The sequence below is a fragment of the Triturus cristatus genome, chromosome 2_2, assembly GCF_964204655.1.
Source record: "Triturus cristatus chromosome 2_2, aTriCri1.1, whole genome shotgun sequence".
Lineage (NCBI taxonomy): Eukaryota > Metazoa > Chordata > Amphibia > Caudata > Salamandridae > Triturus > Triturus cristatus.
In genome coordinates, this window is record NC_140582.1 from 861,498,927 (window position 1) to 861,524,606 (window position 25,680).

At 45.5% G+C, this 25,680-nt stretch overlaps 1 protein-coding gene across 1 annotated transcript in view; it reads right to left on the bottom strand.

The window, feature by feature from the left end:
* Window positions 1-25,680, bottom strand: part of FAM114A1 (family with sequence similarity 114 member A1) — a 199,670-nt gene that overhangs the window by 56,147 nt on the left and 117,843 nt on the right. The window contains exon 8 of the mRNA XM_085642273.1: window positions 9,680-9,803. Within this exon, the coding sequence (XP_085498399.1) occupies window positions 9,680-9,803 (124 nt within the window). The remainder of the gene's footprint in view (window positions 1-9,679; window positions 9,804-25,680) is intronic.

A 25,680-nucleotide genomic window follows, 5' to 3' on the forward strand; every position in this document is an offset into this window, starting at 1 on the left:
GGGGGTTCCCCAAAAAGCATGCACAGATATGGGGAAAGTGGATGGAGTATTGAGCATTACTCAGAAATGCATGTTCGGGTGGGATGTGGTGGTGTACAAAGGAGGATGTCATTTTATTGTATTTTTGGGCCTGCAGATTTGTTGTGGGTAGGTGATTGCTTCAGAAATCAATAAAGATTCAGTTTATAGAAAAAAAGAAATGCTGCTTGATAATTTTTATGTATTTAAGTCTTGTAACATAATGTAGGAATCGAAAAGAATACAGAAGAAAAAGCACAGAAAAAATAAACACAACAAAATCATCATTCACTGTTTTTCTGGTCGACCATCAATTAAGATATCTGATACCGCTCCATGATATCCAAAGACAAGTGGTAACCTAAACTATGGTCAGAAACTTTAGCACAAACTGAAGTAAAAGAAAGGTCACCCAAAATACACACATCATCTGTTATTGTACACAATTCTTCAAATAAAAGAATCAGTTTATTGTTTCAATAATTTGTTATACTTTGATAACTTTATCCCCCTGAAAAACACATCCCAATATCCCACTGTGGGGGCACTGGGCAGAGTGTTAGAATATTAATAATGTTGGAGTCTGTTGCATGAATTGAGAGTGAGAGGTAGAATATGGGGGTTTCTTGTGTAAATTGGGAATCGGCAGGTAAGATCGAAGGTCTGTTGTGTGCACTGGGAAGGTGGTAGAATGTTTTGCTTTGTTATGGGTACTATTTATCGGAGTATGACAGAAATACTCCTAGTGTCAGTTGGACTTAGACTCTTTCTGTGATGAGCAGAGATGCGAGGAGATAGGCAATGTTTTTAAATAGACACTGGGTGGGTTTGAAGGACTGATTTGAACTAAATCTGAATTCATTTTTTTTAGGTTATTGGCTTTTGTTTCTTCTAAGGATTTTAGAGAGTTGTCGTCAGGTTAGTTAGAATGACTGAGGGGTAGATGATAAGGTATTGAAGCAGTTAACTCAGGCAATAGTGGACAAGGCTTTTGTAGCTTTTGTGGAGCAACTTAGAAAAGCTATTGATGATTGTGTGGATAATATAATAATGTAATATATGAAAAGAAGAAACAACAGGAAGGCATCCATGAGGAGCTGAAGTTTAGGTTAGCAGGACGTTCTGATGAACAGGTCAGAAAGGTGGACACTCTTGGGGAAAAGTGGTGACCCAGAAAAGCAAACATATTTAGGTTGAGAATAGGACATGACGGTGCTATGTCTCAAAGAGAGACAGGTAGTCAAAGAGGAAGAGGAAAAATATTTAAGAAGGCTATGAAGCTTGACCACACTTCAGTGGCTTGCGATAAATTCTCGATTGGCGGGGATGTGGAGATCCCTGCTGCTCAAGTTTGGACTCAGATTCTGAGAAGGATGATAAGATGCCAAACCAGCATAGGCATGAAAATAAGTGAAAGAAGAAGAAGAGAAAGGTGTGATTGAGCCTCATTGGGATTATATGCTTGAGCCACTGCTAATCCAGCATCCTCTTTCGCCACTTTGGTCGCCTTCATTACATGTGGCTCTATATGTGGAAAAGTGGATAAGAAGGTAAATGTATCCAAGTCAGTCAATGTCTAGCAAGGTGGCTGTCAGTCCTGAGCTTGACCCAAATATGTTAGTTTTTCTCCAAAAATTGGGCCGAGATCCACAGAAAGGCTAGGATAAAGGACTGAAAGGATGCTAGGATAGTCTTCAAGATGTGCTATGCCCTTTGATAAGAATATTTGATATCCCTTAATTGACGAAAGCAACCATTGCTGTGGAGATTTGCAAGAATGGGTGCGAAAAACTGCATGTTTATTGCGAAATGCCAAAGCAGCAATTTGCACTGAAAGATGAAAGAGCATTCTTCTAAAGATCGAGCTAAAACTAGTAGAGTTGGCTAGCAAGGAAGGGAGAGTCTCGTGAGGGCAAGTTGTTTGGGGAGCATTTTGTAAAGGATATATCCAAGTACGTAGGCACTTTTAATTCCATGCAGAAAGTGAAGAGGGACATAAGAAAGACATTTGGAAGGAAGGTTTTTGGAGTTGTCTAGAGAATGTGGGGTCGGTTCCCCAGCCAAGGTCAAGGTATTGCTCGTGCATCCATTGAACGAAGATATAGACTCCAGAGTTCAGCTGGGTTCTTTCCACAAAGAAAGAGATCCTGAGCACAAGGCACAAGAGGTGGCATAAAGGTAAGAGGATCTACAGGTATGCTCAAGCACATACCTTATTACTACTCGCATAGTACTGGGTGGGAGACCTGCCCGGTTTTTAGAGTAAGGTGCACAGATAGCACAGATGCATGGGTATTGGAAACTGTACAGGGGTATTGGATAGAGTTTACAGCACGGCCATTTCAGGAGCAAGAACCAAGTGAAATAAGGTTTTATCAGAAGAAATTAGGATGGTAAATAGGGAGGTTCAAGCACTGTTTCACAAAAGAGCAATAGAAGCGGGGTCAGGTGGGTCAAGTGGATTGTCAGCAATATATTCCTGGTATGAAAAAAGGACAATCGCATGAGGACAGCAGTAAGGCTTTGAGAACAATATGATTGGTTAATAGATCATCACTTCAGGGTGGAGGACATTTATCTATAAAGAGACTTGTTGAATCAATTAGATTTTAATTAAATGCTTATTTAACACTAACAGTGTGTCAGGATAATCGACTATCTGAGATTCCATTGGGGAGGAAAGATTTGGAGGTTTACATGTCTCCCATTCTGCTTCACTTCACCATTGTGGTGTTTCACGAGAGGATTGCAGCCAGTTAGTACTTGGGTGAGAACAAGGGGAGTATGATTGATTTTGAATTTAGACGATGTACTAATCATAGCCCACAGCATGGGGGCCAGAAGCTCATACAGGATTTTAGTTTTGTAAGGAACAAGGACAAATTGAGCATGGTGCCACAGCTGGAGACCAAGTTTTTAGATAGAGATTGAAGGTTTACAATAAATGAGACATTTGCAGAAGGTAATTCGGAGTCGGAGCTGGAATGGTGGATGGACAATAACAAGTTGTGGAAAGGCTGCGTCATATTCAGGGAGGTTCCAGAGATAGCTATAGAGTTGGATGCCCGCTAGGAGAGCTTGGAGTGCAAGATGTTGTGAAATGATGATAGGGGTGGGGTGGGGGGGAGAAGTGGTCAGAAATTGAAAGGAATTTGCATGCAAACGGTCTTGAATTGTTGCCAGGGTCATGTGCAGAGTTAGCCAGCTAATTTTGGTGCTTTTGCCTAGACAAGAATATTATGATTCAGGTCTAGAACATTCTGGGTTTAAGGAAGTCTGTGGCACATTGGATTTGGAGAAACTTGAGGGAGGGAGCTGTTTAGGAAGGTACAGTAGAATAGATCGAGTTGCCAACAATTTGAAAACGTAGGCTCTGGCGTTCTTCTGTTGGTTCCAAGGACTACAAAGTCATATTGATTGGCCTGCAAGGGGTATGGGGATCCCCTTGTGGCAGAAATAGTTAATAATATGAATTTGTTAGAAGGTTTGTATTGTGGGGGTGTGTGATACAGTGTTGTGTATTTGTACAGGTCAGCTATTTCTGTTGGACATTAAGAATGGGTTACTGATGGGCAAAATACCTTGGAAGGGAGGTGAGTCAGAAGTGTGTGTTTAGAGACAACTCCGGCTGCAAGGCATCAGTCTTTGTGGGATGTGAATAAGGTGCTATGGTTGCTGCAGAAATAGGATGAAAATAGGGTTTTGGAGTGGCAAGCTTTGTCCCCAAAACTGGCTTTGCTACTCTGTCTGGTTTCATATCCGTGAGTGCCAGATGTCTGGGCTGTATAGGTTTCCTTGTAAAGTTTTTTAGTTTAGTTTCATTGTAACACCAAAGATTTTCTTTTGATTAACACAGGGGACATTGTTCTGTCAGTATTTATAAGTTTAAGATGTGCAACTGTTTTCAAGGGAAGCACGTAGTAAGGGAAAGGGTCTGGGTAATGATATGGGTGAGATTCTGGAGGGACTATCACTGTTTGATGAATTTTAGTAATTGTAGGTGATCATCTTTGATTAATTGCAAAGATAAGAATTTGTATATGGGGATAAGGGACAATGAATTTAAGTTTTATACAAGCTTGTGTAGAACACTCATGTTCATTCATTTTTTACATTACAGTTACCCCTGAGGAAGGGCTTACAAAGCCCGAAATGCATTGGGTTTTTATGAATGAGGCCACCCTGACTGAATTGAGGATTCCTACATGCTTTTGAATATAGCCACGGATGAGCAATTCTTTTGCATTTGAAAAAAGTAGGAATTGTTCAGCCTTCGATGTGAATGGTAATAGATGAATCTTGGCAAAAATGAACGGATTTAAACATGATTAAAATGGATTATTGTTAATAAATGATTGAGTCTCTGGAATATTACATAATTGAGGTGTGCGACTTGCACTGGAGCGGCATGATGCTCCATATGTTTTGGAATAATGCATTCGTGCTTTGGTGTATGGCACAATTCAAGTCTGGAGGCGACACTTGAGCCTGGAGCGTTCTTAGAATTGAAAATGAAAGATGAGAGTATAAGGTGTGCATTCTTCCACATGTACTGGATTCATATCCGTGTGTGCCAGATGTCTTTGCTGTATAGGTTTCCTCAAGGTGCCACAGGCCGCAAAGTGTGTGTTTTTATATAAGGAAGAGGATGAGAACTATGTCTAGAACTATTTTCCGTTCTGGAGAAGCAAAAGAACTTGGGCACAGTTGTCTAAGATGTCTGATGGTGTATGAATTCAAAACAGAGATTCTGTGGAAACCATGATAAACTCCGGTATTACATTTTATGGGTCACCTCATAAGCCAGTATATTCCCCCCCCCATGATGATCAGTGGAAGTTTGAGTGACATTTTAAATCTGCAGATTGGTCAGAAGTTTCCACTTTCAAGAGATTTTAATTTAAACCTATAGGGAGTGTTTTGGGAAATGTTAGGACACATCTTTGATCATGCATAATATATAGGCTTTGTGCGCTGCCATGAAATGCAGATAGTCCACAGCATGGCGGGGAAAAAAACCCCAAGATTTTAATAAAAACACAGAGGCTAATATTATCCCTCCAGTGTTATTTCCCACCCTATAGTTTTCTATAATTCTGGGTCCAGGTCAAGATTAAGGTAAAGAAAAGATGGACATGCTAAGATCCATTCAGATTACTAAAATGGAGTTCTTTGGTTCAAGCAGGAGATAGGTGAAGGGACTGTTTATGTACAGCAGAAAAAGAAGGAAGATGGCTGCAGTTTCTGTAGGTTCACACATGTTTTAGTATGTTAAGTGTGATTTATATTTAAGAGTTCTCTCCTTCTTGTACAAGTTACTTACCTTCGGTAACGATGTATCTGGTAGAGACGTTGTCTAGCCGCAGATTCCTTAACTTAGAATATCCCCAGGCGTCAGACTGGATCCGGAAAACTTTTTGCAGCAGCACCTCTGTGCGCCGGGGGACGACGCCACACAGGACCCCGCCATGACGTCGTCCACAGACGTGACGTCAGCGAGGTCATATAAGTCCCTCCCGGCACGCTGACGTCAGTTTCCTTCGGAGAAACATTTCCGCAGCACAATGCGGAGCCACCAACAAAACTGTGAAAGTATGGAAACAGTGTGCGAAGGATGAAAAATCCGTAAAAGAAAGAAAGAGGGCGGATGGTGAAAAACAACATCATAAAAGACCGTAGCAGGCACTGTCTACATATACGAGAAGAAGTAAAGGCAGAGCAAAGCTCTGAGAAAGACCCCGCAAAGCGAAGCATGGACTCTCTCCAAAGGCTGAGTAACAAGGGAAGAATATCACAATAGGCAAGATAGATTGTTATTACCATGTAGAACTGTGCCGACCAACAAGGACGGGACACAGGAAGAACAACAGTCCCGGACAGGCAGCTATGGGTCGAACAGGGGGACCCAACCGGGCAGTGCCCTGACAACGCCACATCTCCATCATCCCTATAGGTAAGGGGCAAAGTTGGCACTGGGGACGAACCCGCCAGTGCATCCGCAGGAGACCCCGCCCATAGCAAAGGCTCCGAGGACGCCCCAGGGAGAGGAGGGGACCCAAGGGAGGCCTGCAGGGTCGCGGCATAGGCCTCCATTTGGGTCCGAGTCGCACCCATGCCAGGATAAGGCGGATAAAGAAGGGGCAACTCCCGGGGTCACACGTCCGGAGGATTCCAGGAACTAGTGCCCCCGACAACTGAAGGAAGTGAGGTCGAGGACCTCGGCGAAATGCGCCGTGACTTACCCGAGCGAGGCGAACAACGAACCTGGGAACCAGAGGTCCACCGACGCCGCAAATGGAACCCACTGCCAGAGGGGCCTGCCGCCGATGAGGAGGCCGGGGGCCGAGAGGACTCCGACCGGGACAGACGAGCCTAAAGAAGCTCCATCCTGCGCTCCCGCCGGGACTTCGGTTCGAGGTGTTGGCAGGCGTCGCAGTCCATGGAGTCGTGGTGTTCACCCAGACACCACATGCAGATAAGGTGTGGGTCCGTCGCGGACATTTGGCGCGAACAGGAGGTACAAGTTTTAAAGCCCGAAGGCATCGCACACTGTTCCAGACGCGAAGCGTCAAAAAAGGGCCTGAAAACAGGCCAGAGAAACTGCTTACTCCGGATCCGCGTTGCACGCAGAAAAGAAGAAAACTGACATCAGCGCGCCGGGAGGGACTTATATGACCTAGCTGACGTCACGTCCGTGGACGAGATCAGGGCGGGGTCGTGTAGCGCCGGTGCGCTGCTGCAAAAAGTTTTCCGGATCCAGTCTGACGCCTGGGGATATTCTAAGTTAAGAAATCTTCAGCTAGATGTCTCTATCAGATGCGGCTGTGTAGGACAGCAATAAAGAAGGTCTGAATGATACTAACCATTGTGTCTTTAATAGGATCAGGATTTTGTGCCCACCAGGCTATGGAAAATCTGCATTATACTTGATGACTGCTCACCTTACCACCGGCTTTGAACAGATGGGGAAAAAGGAGTGGGTGGGTGGGTGCAGGCATGAGGCAGAGGGTTAGGAGAGTATCAGGGAACAGCAGTAGCTTTGTGGAAGCAGGAAGAAGCATTTTATGGCTTCTTCTTTCTGTGCCATAAGGGGGTAAGCAGGATGCCAAGGACGTGCTGCGCTTGCAGCTGAAGCCTCACGTGATTTTAGTGGCTAGATTTTCAAGCAGGTAAAATTGGGGCCACTGCTCCCATTCTTGGGAAATCTGGGCATGGCAACACCGGACCAGTTATAATTGGGCAGAGTGGTAATGCCACCCAGGAATACTGCTCGGCCCAACTTATCAAAGCCACATTGATTTATATAGGGCATGTGGTGGTCTTTACACATAATGTAAAAGAGAAGGTCCATCAAGTCATACTCCTACTCTATTAGCATGACTTACCGCTCATTAGTTGCAGTGAAGGCTGGTGACCTTTAAAAGTGGCAACTGGTGACCATTAAAAGTTGTGGGGCGTAATCCTTGGCTCGAATTCCAAAGATTTTTTTCTTGAAGGGTTCTCTCACATTTTTTTGCACTAAGTTTACTGACTCACTCAGTCTTACTAATTCACTTTTTCTCACTCAGTCTTACTCATTTTCACTCACTCTGAATTATTCAGTCTTACTGTGACTCAGTCTCATGCACAGTAACACTCAGTTACACTCACTGTCATTCTCCCTCACTCGCTCACATTCACTCTCACACATACTGGTCCTTACTGCCACTCATTCTCACTCACTCCTTCACTGACTCTCTCACTTTAACTCACACACATAGTCACACAGACATGCTCACAGTGCTGGAATGGCGCAGGCACTATCATGCACCTGTGTCAGCAATCAAACAATGTTACAAGCTGACTCAGTTTGTTGCTGGACCCGATTCCGGTCTGCATTTTATTTTTATTTATGTCAAGAATAAATAATTATTCACTCTTGATACAATAAATTGGACCACAAAACAAGGAGGGTGTGGTGTAGCTGTGGAGCCCATAAAGGAGAGCCGCCCTGTTCCAGGGACACCTATACATCAAACTAATCCATCCACCCTTTCACTTAACCACCCCCTTTCAACCATCCATTCATCTATCCATCTAATCATCCATCTATCCTTTCGCTCATCCATTCACTCCATCTATCCCGCCTTCCACTCCATCCATCTATCATCCTCCCTTTGGCTCAGCCATCTATTGACGCTTTCACTCTGCCATCCATCCTTACACCCATCCATCCACACTTAGTCCCATCCATCCACCCTCCATTTAGCCTTTCATGCATTCATCCATCTATCCATGCTTTCATCCATCAATTCACCCTATCACTCACCCCTCTATCCTTTCATCCAGACATCCATCTAACACGTGCAATTGTTGTCCACAGCTGGTTACTTCGCTCTCGTGGGGCCTCTATGGTCGTGATAAGGAGCACTCTGATGTGCTCAGCTCCATAACGGTTTTTTTCAAAGTGAAACCAAATGCAGTACTAAACATGTGTTACTGCCACGAGAGCAGCCCCCTGAACCCCTCCTATAGCCTGCCCCTCCGTGATGACCAACAAATTGTTGCCACCCACTCCCTCCTTGTCTCATTGGCCTGCCCCACCCCCAGCCATTTAAGTAGATGTACTTTTGTAACTTCTCCCAGGGCCACTGTTTATGTGCCCCAAAAGCAACCGGATCACCTGCTTTCTAATTCAGCACTCCCTCTCCTGTGATGTCACTGCTGACTCCCTCTCTTGTGATGTCACAGCTGTAGCTTGTGCCTGCAGGTCGAAGAAAAACCTTGGCCGGCTGGCACTTGCGCAGTAGGACATCTGCAAATGTTCCTAGAGTTCACCCAAGCGTTTCAGCACACTGTCTCAGAGCAGTGATTCATTTTCAGCTGCTCTGTGTTTATTTCAATATTCTTGCCTCTCCCCGGAGGGTGACAGGGCAATGCCCCTTTTGCCCATGAACACCAGTCACCCCTCATTAGTTGGTGTTGGGCAAGTGTGTTTGGGATAGGATAGCGCTGGAAGCCTCTCTAAACCAGTATGGGCCCAATTCAAACATTTTTGTGCACCTAAGTGCTACCTTGGAGTTCAAAAAAGTAATTATATGATGGTAAATTCCACATCCTGGTTCACTAAATCGGAATGTATTGAACTTTACGAACATAAAGCACACGTATGACTGTAATAATGTGCCAATGTGGAGGATTATTAACTACTGTAAGTGTGTGTTCATGTTAGTCAGGGAGCATTTCAGGATTGGCAAATTCTGCAAAATTGGACAAAATAGCCACAAACTCAAAGAACTGTTGGTATGCACAGAGCTCTTGTAGCCTCCACTCTGGAAACACACATGTCCTCCTGGCGGAATCCAATTTTATGAACTGGAGTATTGATGGAAGTCTACCACTGTCACACATTTCCAGGAAGCCTCCTGGGATTCTTTGAGAATCACTTAAAAGTTAGAACTAAACTTCAAATATAGGCTCAAAATTACAGAAATGGACGGCTTACATAGTCACCTATAAATACAGTGAAAGTAACAAATAGTAGATGCAATACCTTACACATCTGTTTCTGTGCACATGCGATAAAAAGATATTTTGAGTACATCCCCTCTTTCCCTCCAATGTGCACGCACTTCCTCCAGTTTACAAAGGACTAAGAAGGTACATCTGGATTGGTCCCTACCTGCCTCTTCCTGCTCCGCCTCCTTTTCCGGTTCCTTCTGAAGGAAGATGTCCTTGATCGCCACTAGATCTCCTTTCACGGTTTCCAGCTCGTCTCCTTCCAGCGACAATAAATACGACTGGACCTGAAATTGAAAGGCTCTCGCGCTTAATACAATTCCGCATGCCTCAGAGAGAAGGTAATCAAATGACGCGCTCAGAGAATAAATAATAACAAAGCGCGGAGGACGCAAATCCTAGGCATGGCATTATCCATCAGCAAAATGGAATTACGACATAAAAGACGGGAAACAATCTAATCCAGGGATGCGTCCACCATATTAAAACTGGAGCGTGGCGAGAGCGCATCCTCAGGGCAAAACCGTGTAATTTTAGTCTGCGTTATCATTAGTTTCACGAGGACAACGCCCTTTGTATGCTACACTCGGGGCTTCTTTGCAGAAAAGCTTTTTTAAGCAAAACCCTCCGATATTCTTAGAAGGAGGGTCACTTCTATTTTCGGAAAGTGTTTCACGCCCTGTCCAAGGATATCGGATCAAACATTGGCACCTTTTCAGGAAATGTAGAGCAAATTTGTATTTATATAATGTGTTGACCTGCAATAAATATAAGTTAAAGTAGCCGGAGGGGGCTGCCGTGCAAGTGGCCCGCAGCCTGGCACAAGATTACAGAGCCTTTCGGTCAATGGATCGAGGTAGGCTGAAAGGTCACAGAATTCATAGCAAGCCGGTGACTTGCTCGGCGCTCTTTCTGAAAAGAGATCAGCCCTTGCTTCACTTTACAGCACTAGAATGCAACACGACGCAACGCGCATGTGCAATGGGTCTCGCTAATGGCTAATTCCAACTCAAAGTTACAGTACCAGGAATAGGAAACAATCATAAAACAACACTTGTTTCCACACAGTATCCAATTATTTAACGTACACCAATCTACTTATCAAAGCATATCAAAGCCTGTGCTTATTTATAACATCCTGACAACATTTGAGGAAACTGCTCAGCAATTAAAGCGCCATGCAATGTAAGCTGACCCTAAAAAAAAACAAATAGCGCAAATGCAAACCTACATCTGGCTACTACTTGACGCCAATTCCTGGGATCTCATCTTTCTAACAGAAACTTGGATGAAAGAAGAGTTCTACTCCTGATATCTCAAAGGCGATCCCAGATAACTATAAAATAGTATTAGAAAATCGGAAAGATGATAGAACGGGAGGTGGACTTGCAGTTATTATCAGGAAGGATTGGGAAATCCTACATAGAAGGGTCGAACATACTGACCTGATAGAAGCTCTATCTTTTAATATCGCAATTTCCCCTAAGCTCTCCATTGCGGGTATGCTGATCTACAGACCACCCACCTCCAAGCCCGCCGAACTATGGGAACTTTGCGAGCAGTTGGCTGACCTCATTAAAATACACCAACTTTTTGGTATTAGGGGATTTCAATGTCCATATGGACAATGATACATGTCCCATAGCTACTCAACTAACAGAGATGCTAGTCGGTCTGACCCTCAAACAACCAGTTTTTAAACCCACACATTAGGCTGGACACACCTTGGACCTTATTTGTACTAATATCCCCAACTTAATAGCCGAAGATCCCATCCCTCTCCTCTGGTCCGACCACTATCTTGTTCCTTTCTATCTAACTACGTTTACTAACCATAATGCCAATAAATTTGAATACGATACTAAAAGAAACTGGAGGAAAGTTACCTCTGAAGCATTAGGACCTGTACTATTAAACACCCCCCTGCCATTCACTGGAGACCCTAACTGTGACGCTGTAAGTCTTAATCAATGGGTTACAACGGCTCTTGACCAAGTTACTCCTATGAAAACAATGAAACAGTCCAGAAATACACCCTCGGCCCCTTGGTTTACACCTGCATTTCAAGTAGAAAAGAGCCGATGTAAGAAACTTGAACGACTATGGCGCTCAGCCTATGACCATGAAGCCAAAAACACATATAGAAAGGCAATAAAACAGTTTCACAAATTAAAACGTACTACGATTAAAGACTACATTACTAATCAAATAAAATCAGCAGATAACTTCTTAAGACATTTTTAAAATTGTGCAGGGCTTTCTCAAACCAGAGGCATTGAAAAGTAACATCGTCCCCTCTGCTACACTCTGTGAAACTCTTTCAGCTTTCTTCCAGAAGAAGATTCAGGACATCTATTCAACCTTTCCCGCTAAGGATCTGTTTATCACGTCATTGCCCCACCCATCCCCCATAACAGCTTGGTCTGAATTTACCCCCTTTGATCTGGCCACATCTCTCAAGCAGTTGGATAAAATTAAATCCGGTTCTCCACTTGACCCCTGCCCACCCAGGTTTTTTAAAAGATTAGCACCACTGCTCAATCCGGCCCTAAACCAGCTGTGGAACACCTCGCTGGAAACTGGCATTTATCCATCTAGCTGGAAGACTGCTAGCGTTCAACCAATTCTTAAAAAGGAGAACGCAGACCCTACAATTTTGAAACTTTTTAGACCCATTTCCCTCCTGCCAGTACCCGCTAAGATCCTCGAAAAGGAAGTGCAAAATCAGTTATCAACATTCTTGGAATCAAATAAACTTCTCCATGATACCCAATCAGGATTTAGAGCAGTATACAGCACGGAAACGGCTCTACTTGAGGTAGCAGAAACTGTCAGGGAAACCATGGATAAAGGGAACTGTGCGATGCTGGTGTTATTAGACCTCTCGGCAGCATTCAACACAGTTTCTCATAAGATCCTTCTGGACAGGCTTCAACATTTAGGATTACAGGGACCGTTTTGGCTTGGTTCAGCTCCTTCATGGAAGGCCGCACACAAAGAATACGGCTACATCCCTACACCTCTGGTTCACGCCCTCTGATATGTGGTGTACCTCAGGGTTCGGCACTTAGCCCAACCCTTTTTAATGTCTATCTTGCCCCCCTCGCCACTTTGGTAATGAAACACGAAGTCGATGTTTTCTCTTATGCTGATGACACTCAGCTCGTGTTTTCTTTCACAGCCTGCTCAGAGGCCGTCTTCTCAAACTTTAGGCAGTGTCTCCTGGACATGGCAACTTGGATGTCAGCCAAATGCCTAAAGCTGAATACAGAAAAAACAGAGGTGTTATTTTTTAACCAGCCCTCTCCCCCACTATCTCATCTCTGGTAGCCTACAGAACTCAACCCTCCACCCCTTCCAGTCTCATCGGCTAGTAATCTAGGGTTCAAACTAGATACCTCCTTGTCATGCAAGACCCAAATAAGCCAAGTCTCTTCTTCCTGCTTTTGGAAACTGAAGGCCCTCCGAAGGTTCCTCTACTTTCTACCAATGGACTGTAGAAAAACAATAGTCCATGCAGTAATCACATCACAACTTGATTACGCAAATAGCATGTACTTTGGGCTGCCAGCATACTCACTAAGAAAAACTGCAAATGGTGCAGAATGCGGCAGCCAGGCTTATTAGAAACATTCCACTCAGACATCGAATATCCCCCCACTTGCGCAGTCTTCATTGGCTGCCTGTCAAAAGTAGATCTGAATTTAAGGCTCTGACTCTCGCTTACAGAGCACTCAATGATATTGGCCCACACTACTTAAAAAAGAGAGTTCGTAAATATCATCAGTCTAGGACCCTAAGATCGAACACCTATGAGTACCACATCATCCCCCGTTTCTCTAAATCCAGAATTGGAGGACGATCTTTTTCCGTCAAAACTGCAATCTTATGGAACTCCATGCCTGACCATATTAGAAAAGCCAAATCTGAACTCATTTTTCGGAAGGCTTTAAAAACTTGTCTTTTCAGCCTCCCGTTATAAACTAGGGACTGATAACTCTTACAAACTCTGACAAATGATAATTCTAAAACACCTCTCACCGTGTCCGCAAGCGCCGGGACACCCCCGTTCGGGGTAGCTGAGCGCTATACAAGAATAGAAATAAATAAATAAATACATCGCAACATACATATATAAAGCGCTTGAAAGTCCTTGTGCTGTATCTTGTAATGGTGCGGGGTGCTGTACAGTAAGGAGAACAAGTAGGAGTACAACTGACGAATCCCATCCACGAAAGTAGATATGTGGCCAACTAGCTCTTGGATGAGGCTTTGTTACTCGACGAGTGACCATGTAAATTGCTAAATGGGGGAGAAGGACTATGAGATTATGGAGTGCTGGATTGGAAGGCCTTACAGAGGTAAACCATAGGCACTGAATGAATGGAGCGTGAAGGGTTCCAATAGAGATGAGTATCTCTAAACATAGAGCGCTCTAACTAAGACAATCACAAGAATCCCTCCTCCACGTTTTCTTACCTGCAGCTTCCAGCTGACCTTCTCCTTGCAACAATGACAGAAAGAAAAAGCGGTGCTGAGGCACCATCACACCTGCTGCTGCAGCCGCCTCCGCCATGTTCTCCCTTCTGTAAGCTGACCATCTAAAGTTGGTGTCCCTGCATGACATCACAACTCAGAAGGAAAAACTACTGGGCTAGTACAGACTGCTGCTCTGCCTGACTGTGTGACTTCAGATTTAGGAAACGATACAGAGGAGGAAAGGGATGGGACAGAACTGTCTCAGCTCTCTAGGGCTGTATTCGAGGAAGCATTTGGCGCACAGAAACATTTCTAAATCTACAATTTGCATGGGCACAGCAATGTCCTGGCGTTTATCAAAGTAAGATCAGACTAAAGGTCACACCTTCATGATGGAATGCTTGTTTTTTTCAAAAAATCTTGAAACAAAATTAATATATTTTTGTCTGGTGTAAATTAAAAATATTGCAGTAAAAAAATTAGGGTTACGAGCTTCGAAGGTGGGCACTATTTGTCGCCGGCCAAACATCACAGCCTTATTTCAAGACTGGTATATTTCTAACAGTGGTTTAACTCTGTGTTCCAAGTCCCAGCATTGCAACAGAGTGAATCCAGAGTTTCACAAGCCTGGAGCGTACAGGGATGAGGGAGCGCAGTAGCAGCTGGACGCCAAACTTGCATTCCACGTCTCAGTATAGGGAGAGAGTGAATCTAGAGTACCAAAAGCTTGGAGTGTGGAGGGAATGGTGGAGCGCGGTAGTGGCTGGATGCGGAACTTGCATTTCATTTTGACAGGAGCATCTACGTCGCCATTCAGAACCTGAAAATGAGCCAAACTGAGAGGAAAAAAAGTAGTGCGGCGACAAACACATACTTTAAGAACAGAGTAAGCGTACATGTAAAAGGGGCAGGCTCAATGGGAGGAAACCAAGCAACGAAAGGAAGGACAAATACAACTAAGTGACCAGTATAAACCACGAATTTATGAGAGGTACTACAAAGAACCAATTAAAAGCAATGGGCAGTAATGGGCGTGCACTTACCACAAAAAGTAGATGCAGCATGTCTCGAAGAGACAGTGCATGCGCTGCTTAGGCAAGACCTAAAAACACAATCGTGACTGGATAAGCTACTCAAGTGGATAACATGGGACAACTGGAGAGCTCTCATGTAACCTGCAACTCAGAGGTTCCTGTCTCAGGGCCCGATTCACAGAACTAACTTATGACAAAATCCTAAACTTACTACTATTTTGGTATTCACAGAAGGCACTTACTCATTTTGGTATTCACAGAAGGCACTTACTCATTTCGGTATTCACAGAAGTTAGGAGTCCTAACTTTAGGACTCCTAAATGCCTTCTGTGAATACCGAAAGTCTTAAAGTTAGGATTTGTTAGACCTGGCACCATTGGCGTGGGTCTCCCTTCAATTTTTCGCTGTTGTCTCCTCTGTTTTTGCTGGTGTTAGATGCTCTGGGCGCTGTGCCACTGCCATTCAGTGCCACAGCGCGAATGCTCCCTGTGTAAATATGACATGTGAATTGGTATATCCATGATTGGCTTATTTGGTTAACCTGTTAGTCCCTAGTAGCGTGGCCTGTGTGTGCCCAGGGCTGGTAAACCAAATGCTGCTGGTGGGCCTGCAGCGCTGGTTTGCGCCACCCACAGAAGCAGCTTGTAAAGTGTGTCTCAGACCTGCCACTGCAGAGTCTGTGTGCAGTCCAGAACTGCCATCTTGGCTGTGAAGTGCACCCACTTCCCAGCCCCTGAACCTTCCCTTGGCATCATGTAAGTCACCCCCTATGGTAGGGTGCATTGTATGTGTAAGGTAGGACATGCCTTGGTGTGTGTAGCATGTCCTTGTAGTGAATTACACCCAATTTCGTTTTTCACTACAGCAAGGATACCTGTTCCCCATAGGCCAGAATGGGCAGTTTTGATTATTATATTCTATAATCCTAACTGACCCAAGAAACATGGTAGAAAAACAAATGCAGTATGCCTGAGCTCAGAGTATTAAAATATAACTCAAGGACTCCTAAATGCCTTCTGTGAATATCGAAAGTCTTAAAGTTAGGATTTTTCTCAGTTTAAGAAACTGAGAAAATTCTAACTTACTTTCGGTATTCACAGAAGGCATTTAGGAGTCCTAAAGTTAGGACTCCTAATTTTACTACTCCTAAACTGAGAAGAATCCTAACTTTAAGACTTTTGGTATTCACAGAAGGCATTTCGGAGTCCTAAAGTTAGGAGTCCTAACTTCTGTGAATACCGAAATGAGTAAGTGCCTTCTGTGAATACCAAAATGAGTAAGTGCCTTCTGTGAATACCAAAATGGTAGTAAGTTTAGTTCTGTGAATCGAGCCCTCAGTAAGGTAGCTCAGTATGTTAAGGTATGTGCTGTAGAGAGGGGTCTGTAATTTGCACGTGACAAGTTCCGTTCATTTTTAATATAGCTCGATTGGCTAGGACACTAACGCCTCTGCAGTTATGGACTTGAGCCACAGACCTATCCCTCAAACTGACAGTTTTAAAATCAGGCAACAACAATTGAATTGGGGATGTTTACAACTATGATTAGCTGATAGAAACAATTCAGTATTCCAAAAAAGATTTGAACAAATGACATTCACTTCTCTCATTCATCAAGCGATAGGATTTTTGGTTGATGAATATGAAGTGTTGCATTGCTTACATTTAGTTTATTATTTTGCAGCTTGAAGCAGTTCTTTCATAACTCCCACTGAAACTATCATACCCCTTGTTAACGGGTCCAGGCAGGAACTGGTAATATGATGATTACTTATACGTTCACACATGTTCTAAATGCCATGAATGGCATAACCTAAGCGTCTTTTAAGTGGAGTGAACTTGGGAGAGTCAAAAGAGCCGGAGGAATCTGAAAGATTCAAAGTTCTGGTGAAATATTTACCCTTACAACATTGCTAGCCGTTGCTATTTCATCTCTAAAAGGGCAGCAGTTCCTTTGTCACTAGCAATATTTTCATGAAATATATATTAAGGGGGTTCCTGATCCTAAATATTTTCTGCGCATCGCAAATGCAGTTCAACAGCAGTTTAAAGCGTTTACTGTTACATGTACTTTCTGTGAGATGTGTATGTTATGATGGAAAAGTCCTTTGTATGGTAAAAGATCTGTACTCCTGCCCTCATTGCCCAACTGCACCTGTAGTTCTAATATTGATTTTTTGTCAAGGGCAAACACGGATCATGCGTATGTGCCATGACATAGGCCTATCTCATGGATTGTGGTCTTGGAGCGGAAGCGGCGCCCAAAGCGCTACACTCATAGTGTTGGAAGGCTACCACCTTCACCAAGAGTTAAGCAGCACCAGGGCGGCGGTGGGAGCATACCGTGTAATGATCAGTAGGAATGAACAGGTCCTTTCCGAGAGCAGCTAGCACCTGGTCCATCTGGAGCATCTTGAATTTGTCCTTCCACAATAAGGCATGCAGGGGGTGGAGATCTAAAATATATCAAAGGTCTCCATCCTTCTTTGGCACGAGGAAACAGCTGGAGAAACAGCCAATAAAAGAGGCTGCTCCTCTTGAAGCAAGATGCACAGGTGCTCCTCAGAAAGGCACTCTGATGTGGCGGAAGATGCCGCTGGTCGAAAAGGAATGTCAGGGCATTCCCCATTGTTCCCCGATCCTAAACACCCTAGGCATACCTCATAGAGGGGGGTGGGGGTGGACAGACAATTTTTCTCAACAGTCCCTACAAGGCTTAAACTATGTAGTTTTAGAAGGGGACATAGTTCCCTTGCACACTAGCAAAAAGAAGAATTTAAAGAAAAAGCCTGACAAAGAAAAAGTAGAAGCGAGCTCTAGATCTATGTATGAATGCATTGAAAGAAAGAAACGTAAGTTGACACAGAGGTGGGGCTTATCAGAAGCTCAATCCACACAAGTCAACGCATAGCTCTACTGTGCCATCTACCATAGAGCAGAAACTATGGTGCTTAAATCTTCTGAATCCCGACTAGTGCCTGGGGATATTCTAAAGGTGAGGAATCAACGGTTAGAAGTAAATATAAAAAAAATACAGTTCTTCTCGCCCCTAACCGGTTGCCGCCAGGATCTTGCTCTATACATTATTCTCTCTAATAGATATTGCTTGGCTAGGTGTGCTGACGATGAATGTGGATTCTGGGTTTCAGAATAGCATTGTGCCAGATCTTGAAAGCAGTTTGGAACTTTGTGTCTGTAAGCAACATGCACTTTTCATAGTACTTTGAACTTCAGCCTGGATTTAGCAAGCCAGTGATGAAGAGCTTTCATCACTGGCTTAATGTGGTCAATTTTTTTTTTAATATAGACACCTTCTGGCTGCCTGGCTTTGCACTCGTTCCAATCTGTTGAGGAGCTTTTTTTGGCAGGCTGGTATAGACTTCTTCACAGTAGTCCAACCGGGCCACCAGTAGCACACATGTAAGCTCTATTCAATGGTCAGTTAGTAGGCGTGGAAGAATTTTCTCGAGAAGACTGTGTTAGAAGCTACCTGCCTTGACCGCAACATTTCATTGTGAGGTGAAGCTGAGATCTGAATCAAAGAAGGGAATGAGTCCAGGTTGAAGTGCTTGGTAAGAGGAAGTGACTCTGACTCAGACCCTCCTATTATCAAGACTTCAGTCTTTGATCCGTTTTAAACAAAGTCACCTTTTCTTCACCCTAAAAAAGACATGATTTTACGCTTCTCCATGATATTCCCCACGATATTCCCCACGTGTGTATCTGAGTGTCATCTTCACTAATCTGCAATGTCACCTGATGACTGTCTAGCACTTGAGCACTGCACTTTACGGGCTGATGAACAGAAGAAACAGTATGGAACGCATCTTCCCACATCCTTCTCAATCTTGGCGCCAACCCATTCTCTGTACATCTCATTTGGTTATTTATGCCACTGCTGCCCCAGCAGTTGAAGAAGAGAATCCACCCACGCCCATGAACTATGCTAGTCTTAGGTGAATTTGAAATATGCACAGAAATGGGCAGTTAATGGTGTTTTAAAAACAAAACCTTTTTTCACACCCTTGCACCTAACGTTATTTCTACGTGACCGACTGTGATGACATGAGAATTTGTGTGATTTGACGCAGCTATTGTAGGTGCTAAGAGAACTCTCAATGAATCTGAACAAAGACAATCTATTTCACTTAGAAAAGCGTTAAACAATCGTCTAATATTTGCCATGCTTGACGTCTCTACGACAAAGACTATATTTTTCAGTTTAATAAGCATCACTTTTCTATGGGCCAAGTCATTAGCCGCAGAATACTTAAACTGAAAGCACAATCTAAATTTAAACTTTACTATCCAGAAAAAATATTCACAATCGATGGAACAGGGAGCAAGTACCTAAAGCGTGATGTGTTTCTAAGCCCGTTGGCATCTTTTTATAGATACACAAGGCATCGATAAATATATGCAACCATTTAAGGCTGAATGTCTTTTTCGCTGAAATGCCAGCTGCAATGCCATAAAACAGGCATTTAAATGATGGCTTAGATGGCACTTTAATGGGCTGCAGTAATGCTTTTTAAAGACTTCGGCTGATGATCAGATTACTTTGCAGAGTCTAAAGGGATATCAGGCCCTGACAGTGGAAGTTGAGTGCAGATGGAATACGCAAAGGCACTGCACATTTAAATATCGCTCATTAAATTGAGTTAATGGACTTTTACAAAGTAATTCAAGGCGGTTCCGTATCTTGGGGATAACATACATAATGATGTGTCATAGAATGTATTAAAAAGCGTTTTGTAACATCGTCTGTGATAAATCTTTAACAAACCACTGGATAGGCAATAGCATCAAATGAGAAAATAAGAAAGGTGTAAAACATACACCACAAGTAAATGATAGTTGAATACACTATTTACTTCGCATTGCAAATTGAGATATCGGTACTGTATCGCAAGAGGAGGCAAAAAAGAAGTGCTCACGCACACCGCCCACCCCTCTCTGGTAAAAGTCACCACACCCAAGTCCTGGCTTTTACCTTGTGCAAGAATTTGAATGCAATTTGGGGGGAATGTGGAAATTGGGGAGAGGAGTTGGCCTGACCACTAGGGCGGTCGACCTCGAATCTGGGGAACTGGGTTCGAGTCTCGGCAATGACGCTGAACATCCTGTGATTCTGGGCAAATCACTCAATCTCCCCGTGCCTAACAAAAATGAATCTGTACTCATGTAATGCAATTGGTGCTATGTAGAGCGCTCTGATACCCTATTCGGGTCAAGTTCGAGCTATATAAAACTCTGTTAAAAAAAAAAATTAGCACCTTTTCTGGATCGTACCGAAAAATGTTCTAAGGTTGGTGGGTTAGGTGAGATTAGCCTGGCAGTAGACCGTGTGCCTTATGCGCCCGGTGTGCGCTACACTCTACAGTCTCATAGGAAACGGTAAGCTGCAGGATGGTACACAGAGGGGGGAATGGTGTCTCAGGATAAGGCACCACTGGCACAGCTGCCATCTGGACTGTAAACCCAAGCAACTGGAAATGGACTCAAACATGTACTGCTCCTGCTGTGCATGGAGACTTACCCCTGAATCCAAGAAGTGTAGCATCAGGGCGGTGAATATTGCTGCCCGCAGTTCTGCATTGCCCCGTGGGTTCAATAATGTTCTTACATAGAGCAGTGTAGAGACAGGTAACCTTCCCACACTGCAGCAAGCCATGGCACGTGGCAATGTATTCAAGCCACCCTGAAGGTATTTAAAAGCCTTCACTGTAAGAAATGTGTTGCCAGGTTTCTGACTTTTTACCTACATTTTTGTTTTACCCTCAGTAAACTCGACAATCTGCGGCTGCCAGGGGCCCCAACCGGCAGTTTGGGGCCTAAGGATCTGTAAGCCCTTTCCACCACCAGAATGTCAAAGAAGTTTTCTCAGGTAAAAGCTGCTGCCAGCAAGGACTCAACAAATAATTCAGGCTTGTCTCTATTAGTGGTTTTTGGGAGTCCCACTATGGGGATGTTGCTTCTTTGCAATTCCAAGTCCTCAGTTTTGGCTATCGCATGCCGTAGTTCCTGTTCAAGATGGCACACTGTAGCATTAGTGGTGGGGGCTTCCTCCCCAAGCGTCGAAATCCTGGTCTCCACTTCACTATGGCAGAGCCCATTTTTATCTAGTCTATCCTACATCAGAACCATTTGTGCATTTAGATGATCGATTTGTGCACCAATTTCAGTAAGGCTGAATTCCATTTCCAAGAGGATCGATTTTATGTCTGGTTCCAACTGTGTGGATGTCGCCATCAGTAGATCGGATGCAGGTGAGTGTAGCCTGGATCATGATCCTGACTGTCGCCACTGCTCGGACGGAAGCTTGCTCTGCTTCTTATCTGTTTTTCCCATTGCCGCCGATGGTCTCATTAGCCAGTGGTCACTTCTTAGCCCTGTATCGGGGTTTGAGCAGGTAAGTGGTGTGTAGCCTCGATGTACAATTGTGTGTCGGAGCGGTTTCCACAGCTTCATGTAAATTCAGAAACAGGTCCTATGGAGCTGCCAGGTTTTAAGGCACTGGCTGGTATGGCCAATGGCGTAACATAGGCACCCGCAGCCCCCGCGCTGTGGGGGGACCACCGAGCTCCAGGGGGCCACCTCTGCAAAAGTGCCAGGTGGTGGGCCGTGGGGAGGGGGGCCCTCTGTGTACTTTGCAGTGGGGGACTCAATTTTTGTTATGCCACAGGGGATGGCTCAGACCCTTTATCTTTCATCACACAGACCTGAACAAAATAAAAGTGGAAGAGGCGCGATATGTTGCCTAGGCCTGTGCCACAGTGGGCACATGCCCCTCCTATGCAATATAGGCCTGGTGGGATATACCAGTGTCCTCTGCGCCCCGGCAGTATTTGCAATAAGGCAGTTCAGAAAAGTTTCAGCGAGGGGGGCCCGTATTAAAGAGTAGCACCAGCAGCCCAAGGCAGCAAGACATGAGGCCCAGTGCTAGCAGGTTGTAGGCCTGGTAGTCCTTATTAGTGTTGGTATGATTTTGCAGGCTTTAGGCTCGGTCTTAGCTTGCAGTGCCAGCCGGTTCTGGTGAGATATTTCATGTCTGCTTGTGTGCCAGTGGCCAGGGGGTAGGCCTGCCCTGGTAGTCCTTGCGATCCTCAGGTGCAGCCACTATTTCTCACCGGTAGGTTGGACACCGCTGCCTTGTGATCCCGACACTGAGGTGCACATGCCAACCCACCTCGGGTACTCGGGTGGCTCTGTGGATAATAGAAGGCTCCGATCTCCTCCAATGTGCCAAACGTGCTGCAAATATAACATGGAAGCCGCTCGCCTTTCATTTGTGCAGCAGCTCGTCAAAATCAACTTTTGAAAATCCTTTTTTTCAACTACAGCAATATGCAGAGCTTTAACTATTGTCAGCAGTTTGGCAGCTCCAAACATTTTCGCCCGCATACCCTACATGACCACATTGGCGCTATTGTGTTGCCTGGACGAGGCTCCGAGATCCCTACAGTCCCTGCAGACATGACGGGCTGCGGCAGAAGGTTTGTTTACTTCAGATGATCCTTCTCCCTTTATCCGAAGATAATCTGGATAACTAGAAGGCCAGGTGTTAATTAATAGGCAGGGGTGGCTCGGCTTCTTATTAGCACTTTGTAGTTGTAGCGCGAACCCAACCGGAAGGTACTGGAACGCTTCACATGAGAAGCACTTCTGTTCCCAGACGCATACAAGATCCAGAGGAAGGATCGCCCCTACCACCCGGGAGGGGGCCTCGCCATCGCCCACAAGAGCAACCTCCGCCTCACCACCTCCAGCGAAACCTTCCCCTCTGCCGGACACCTGCACTTCCAGATCCAGACCAGCCTGACGCCACACTCCGAGGGACCCTCGTCTACAGACCCCCCGGCCCCTGAACACCCTTCGCCGCCACCATCACCGACTTCATTGTACCCCACGCCATCGCCTCAATGAACTACATACTCATTGGAGACCTGAACTTCCACCTCGACAACCCCAGCGACCCAAACTACAACATTTTTCGTGACAACCTCGCTGACATCGGACTTAAACAACTCGTCACCACACCAACCCACAGAGCAGGACACACCCTCGACCCCATCTTCGCTGCAGGGAACAGCATTCACTTCAGCTACACAACGCAACCACCATGGACCGACCACCATTGCGTACACTTCGCCGTTGACAAACCTAAGGCACCCAAACCACCCCCACGCCCGCCACAAAGGAACTGGAGCAAAGTTACCGACGAGCTACTTAACTCCACTCTCACCTGAGACAGCCACACCTGGCCACTAGCCGCAAACATCACAGCCAGAGTACTTCATACTTGGATCTCCAACTGAGCAGATGAGATCGCCCCGCTACGCGACGCCATCAAAAAGCACCCCAGGAAAGCCACCTGGTTCACCATGGATCTCCAGGAAGCTAGGCACACCTGCAGACGCCTGGAGAAGAACTGGAGAAACACCAAGACAACCGAAAACTACTCCACCTACAAGGACGCAATCAAATCAGAACCACCAAGAGGAACTTCATCCACAACAAAATCCTCGCTAACTCCACCAACTCCAAGGAACTCTTCAGTGTCATTCAGGAACTCACCAACCCTCGCAGCGAAGCCACAGACATCACCCCATTCCAAGACCTCTGCGACAAGCTTGGAACCCACTTCCACTTCAAGATCAAAAACCTCTACGACAACTTTGTCGACCATCCACCAGATGCAACAGCCAGCCCCCTACCCCCCAGAGACACCAGCCAGCCCACCATCTCCAATTGGATGCTGATCATGACCGAAGACACCGCCTCGACCATGAAAGGCATCCACTCGGGGGCCCCCACCGACCCCTGCCCTCCCCACATCTACCACAGAGCCACAGCTGCCATCGCACACGAACTACAACGCATCATCAACACCACCTTCAAAACAGGCACCTTCCCAGATGACTGGAAGCATGCAGAAGACAGGCCCCTTCTCAAGACGCCCACAGCTGACCCCACCGACCTCAAAAACTACCCACCCATCTCGCTCCTCCCCTTCGCAGACAAAGTTTCCTAGAAAACAGTCAAAAGGGAACTGACACGATTCATCGAAGAGAACGCTGTCCTTGACCCGTCCCAATCCGGATTCCGAAGCAACCACATCACCGAGACCGCCCTACACACAGCCACAGACGACATCCGCAGCATCCTGGACCAAGGCCACACCACAGCCCTCACCCTACTCGACCTATCAGTGGCCTTCGACACAGTCTCCCACCCCACACTAGTCGCCAGACTACACGACGCCGGCATACGAGGAACGGCCCTGGACTGGATACGATCATTCCTCACCGGACGAAGTCAAAGGATCAAACTGCCTCCCTTCCTCTCCGATCCCACGAACATCACCTGGGGAGTCCCACAGGGGTCATCACTGAGCCCGACCCTCTTCAACATCTACATGGCCCCACTCACAGCCATAGTCTGACAACACAGCCTCAACATCGTATCCTACGCAGAAGACACCCAGCTCATCCTCTCCCTCACCAAAGACCCCACCAATGCCAAACTCAGCTTCCAGAAAGGAATGCAAGCCGTCGCAGTCAGGATGACCAACAGCTGCCTGAAGCTCAAAGCCGAGAAGACAAAAGTCCTCATGCTTGGAACTATCCCTTCAGCATGGGACAACATCTGGTGGCCGACTGCCCTTGGAAGCCCACCTACCCCCTCAGACCCCGTCAAAAACCTCACCATCGTACTCGACTCATCCCTCACCATGAACTGACAGATCAACGCCGTTACCTCCATCTGCTTCAACACCCTCCGCATCCTCCACAAGACCTTCAAATGGATCCCCCTGGAGTCAAGGAAGACAGTCACCCATGCACTCATCGCCATGAGATTGGACTATGGAAACACACTCTATGCCGGCATCAACAAGTACCTACTCTGCAAACTCCAAACAATACAGAACACCGCTGCCAGACCCGTCCTCGGCATCCTCCGGCATGAACACATCAGCCAACACCTGCAACAACTCCACTGGCTCCCCGTGGAGAAAGGAGTCACCTACAAAATCCTCACTCACGCCAACAAATGCTTACACAACAACGGACCCAAATACCTCAAAGACAGAATCAACTTCCACGTACCCAAAAGAAACCTCCGATCTACCAACCTCGCACTGGCTGATATCCCATGCATCCACAGAGCCAGAGCAGGCGGAAGATCCTTTTCTCACATTGCAGCAAAGACCTGGAACGAGCTACCGGCTGACATCAGATGAGCCCCATCCCTGAAAACCTTCAGGAGGACCGTAAAGACCTGGCTCTTTGGCTAACAGATCTGCGGACCCCCCCATCAGCGCCTTGAGACCCTCAAGGGTGAGTAGCATGCTTACAATTCCCTGATTGAGTGATTGATTCCAGTGGCTGCTCACCCACTTTGCTCATCGGCTCACTTGCCGAAAACCATGACTTTTAGAAACGGCTCCTACCCTCTTTTTCCTCGATTTGTTCCCCTATGAAATGGATCCAAAGACAACACTTTGGCTCCAAATGTCTTCAGACGTTTTTCTAATTGAAAGTGCAGCCATGGGTTTAGAAGTGAGGTGGGGTGGTGGCTGATTCCCAGCTGTGGCGAGAGCATCAGTCCATGAAATCAAATTAAAACAATTTTCTTTAGCACTTATTACA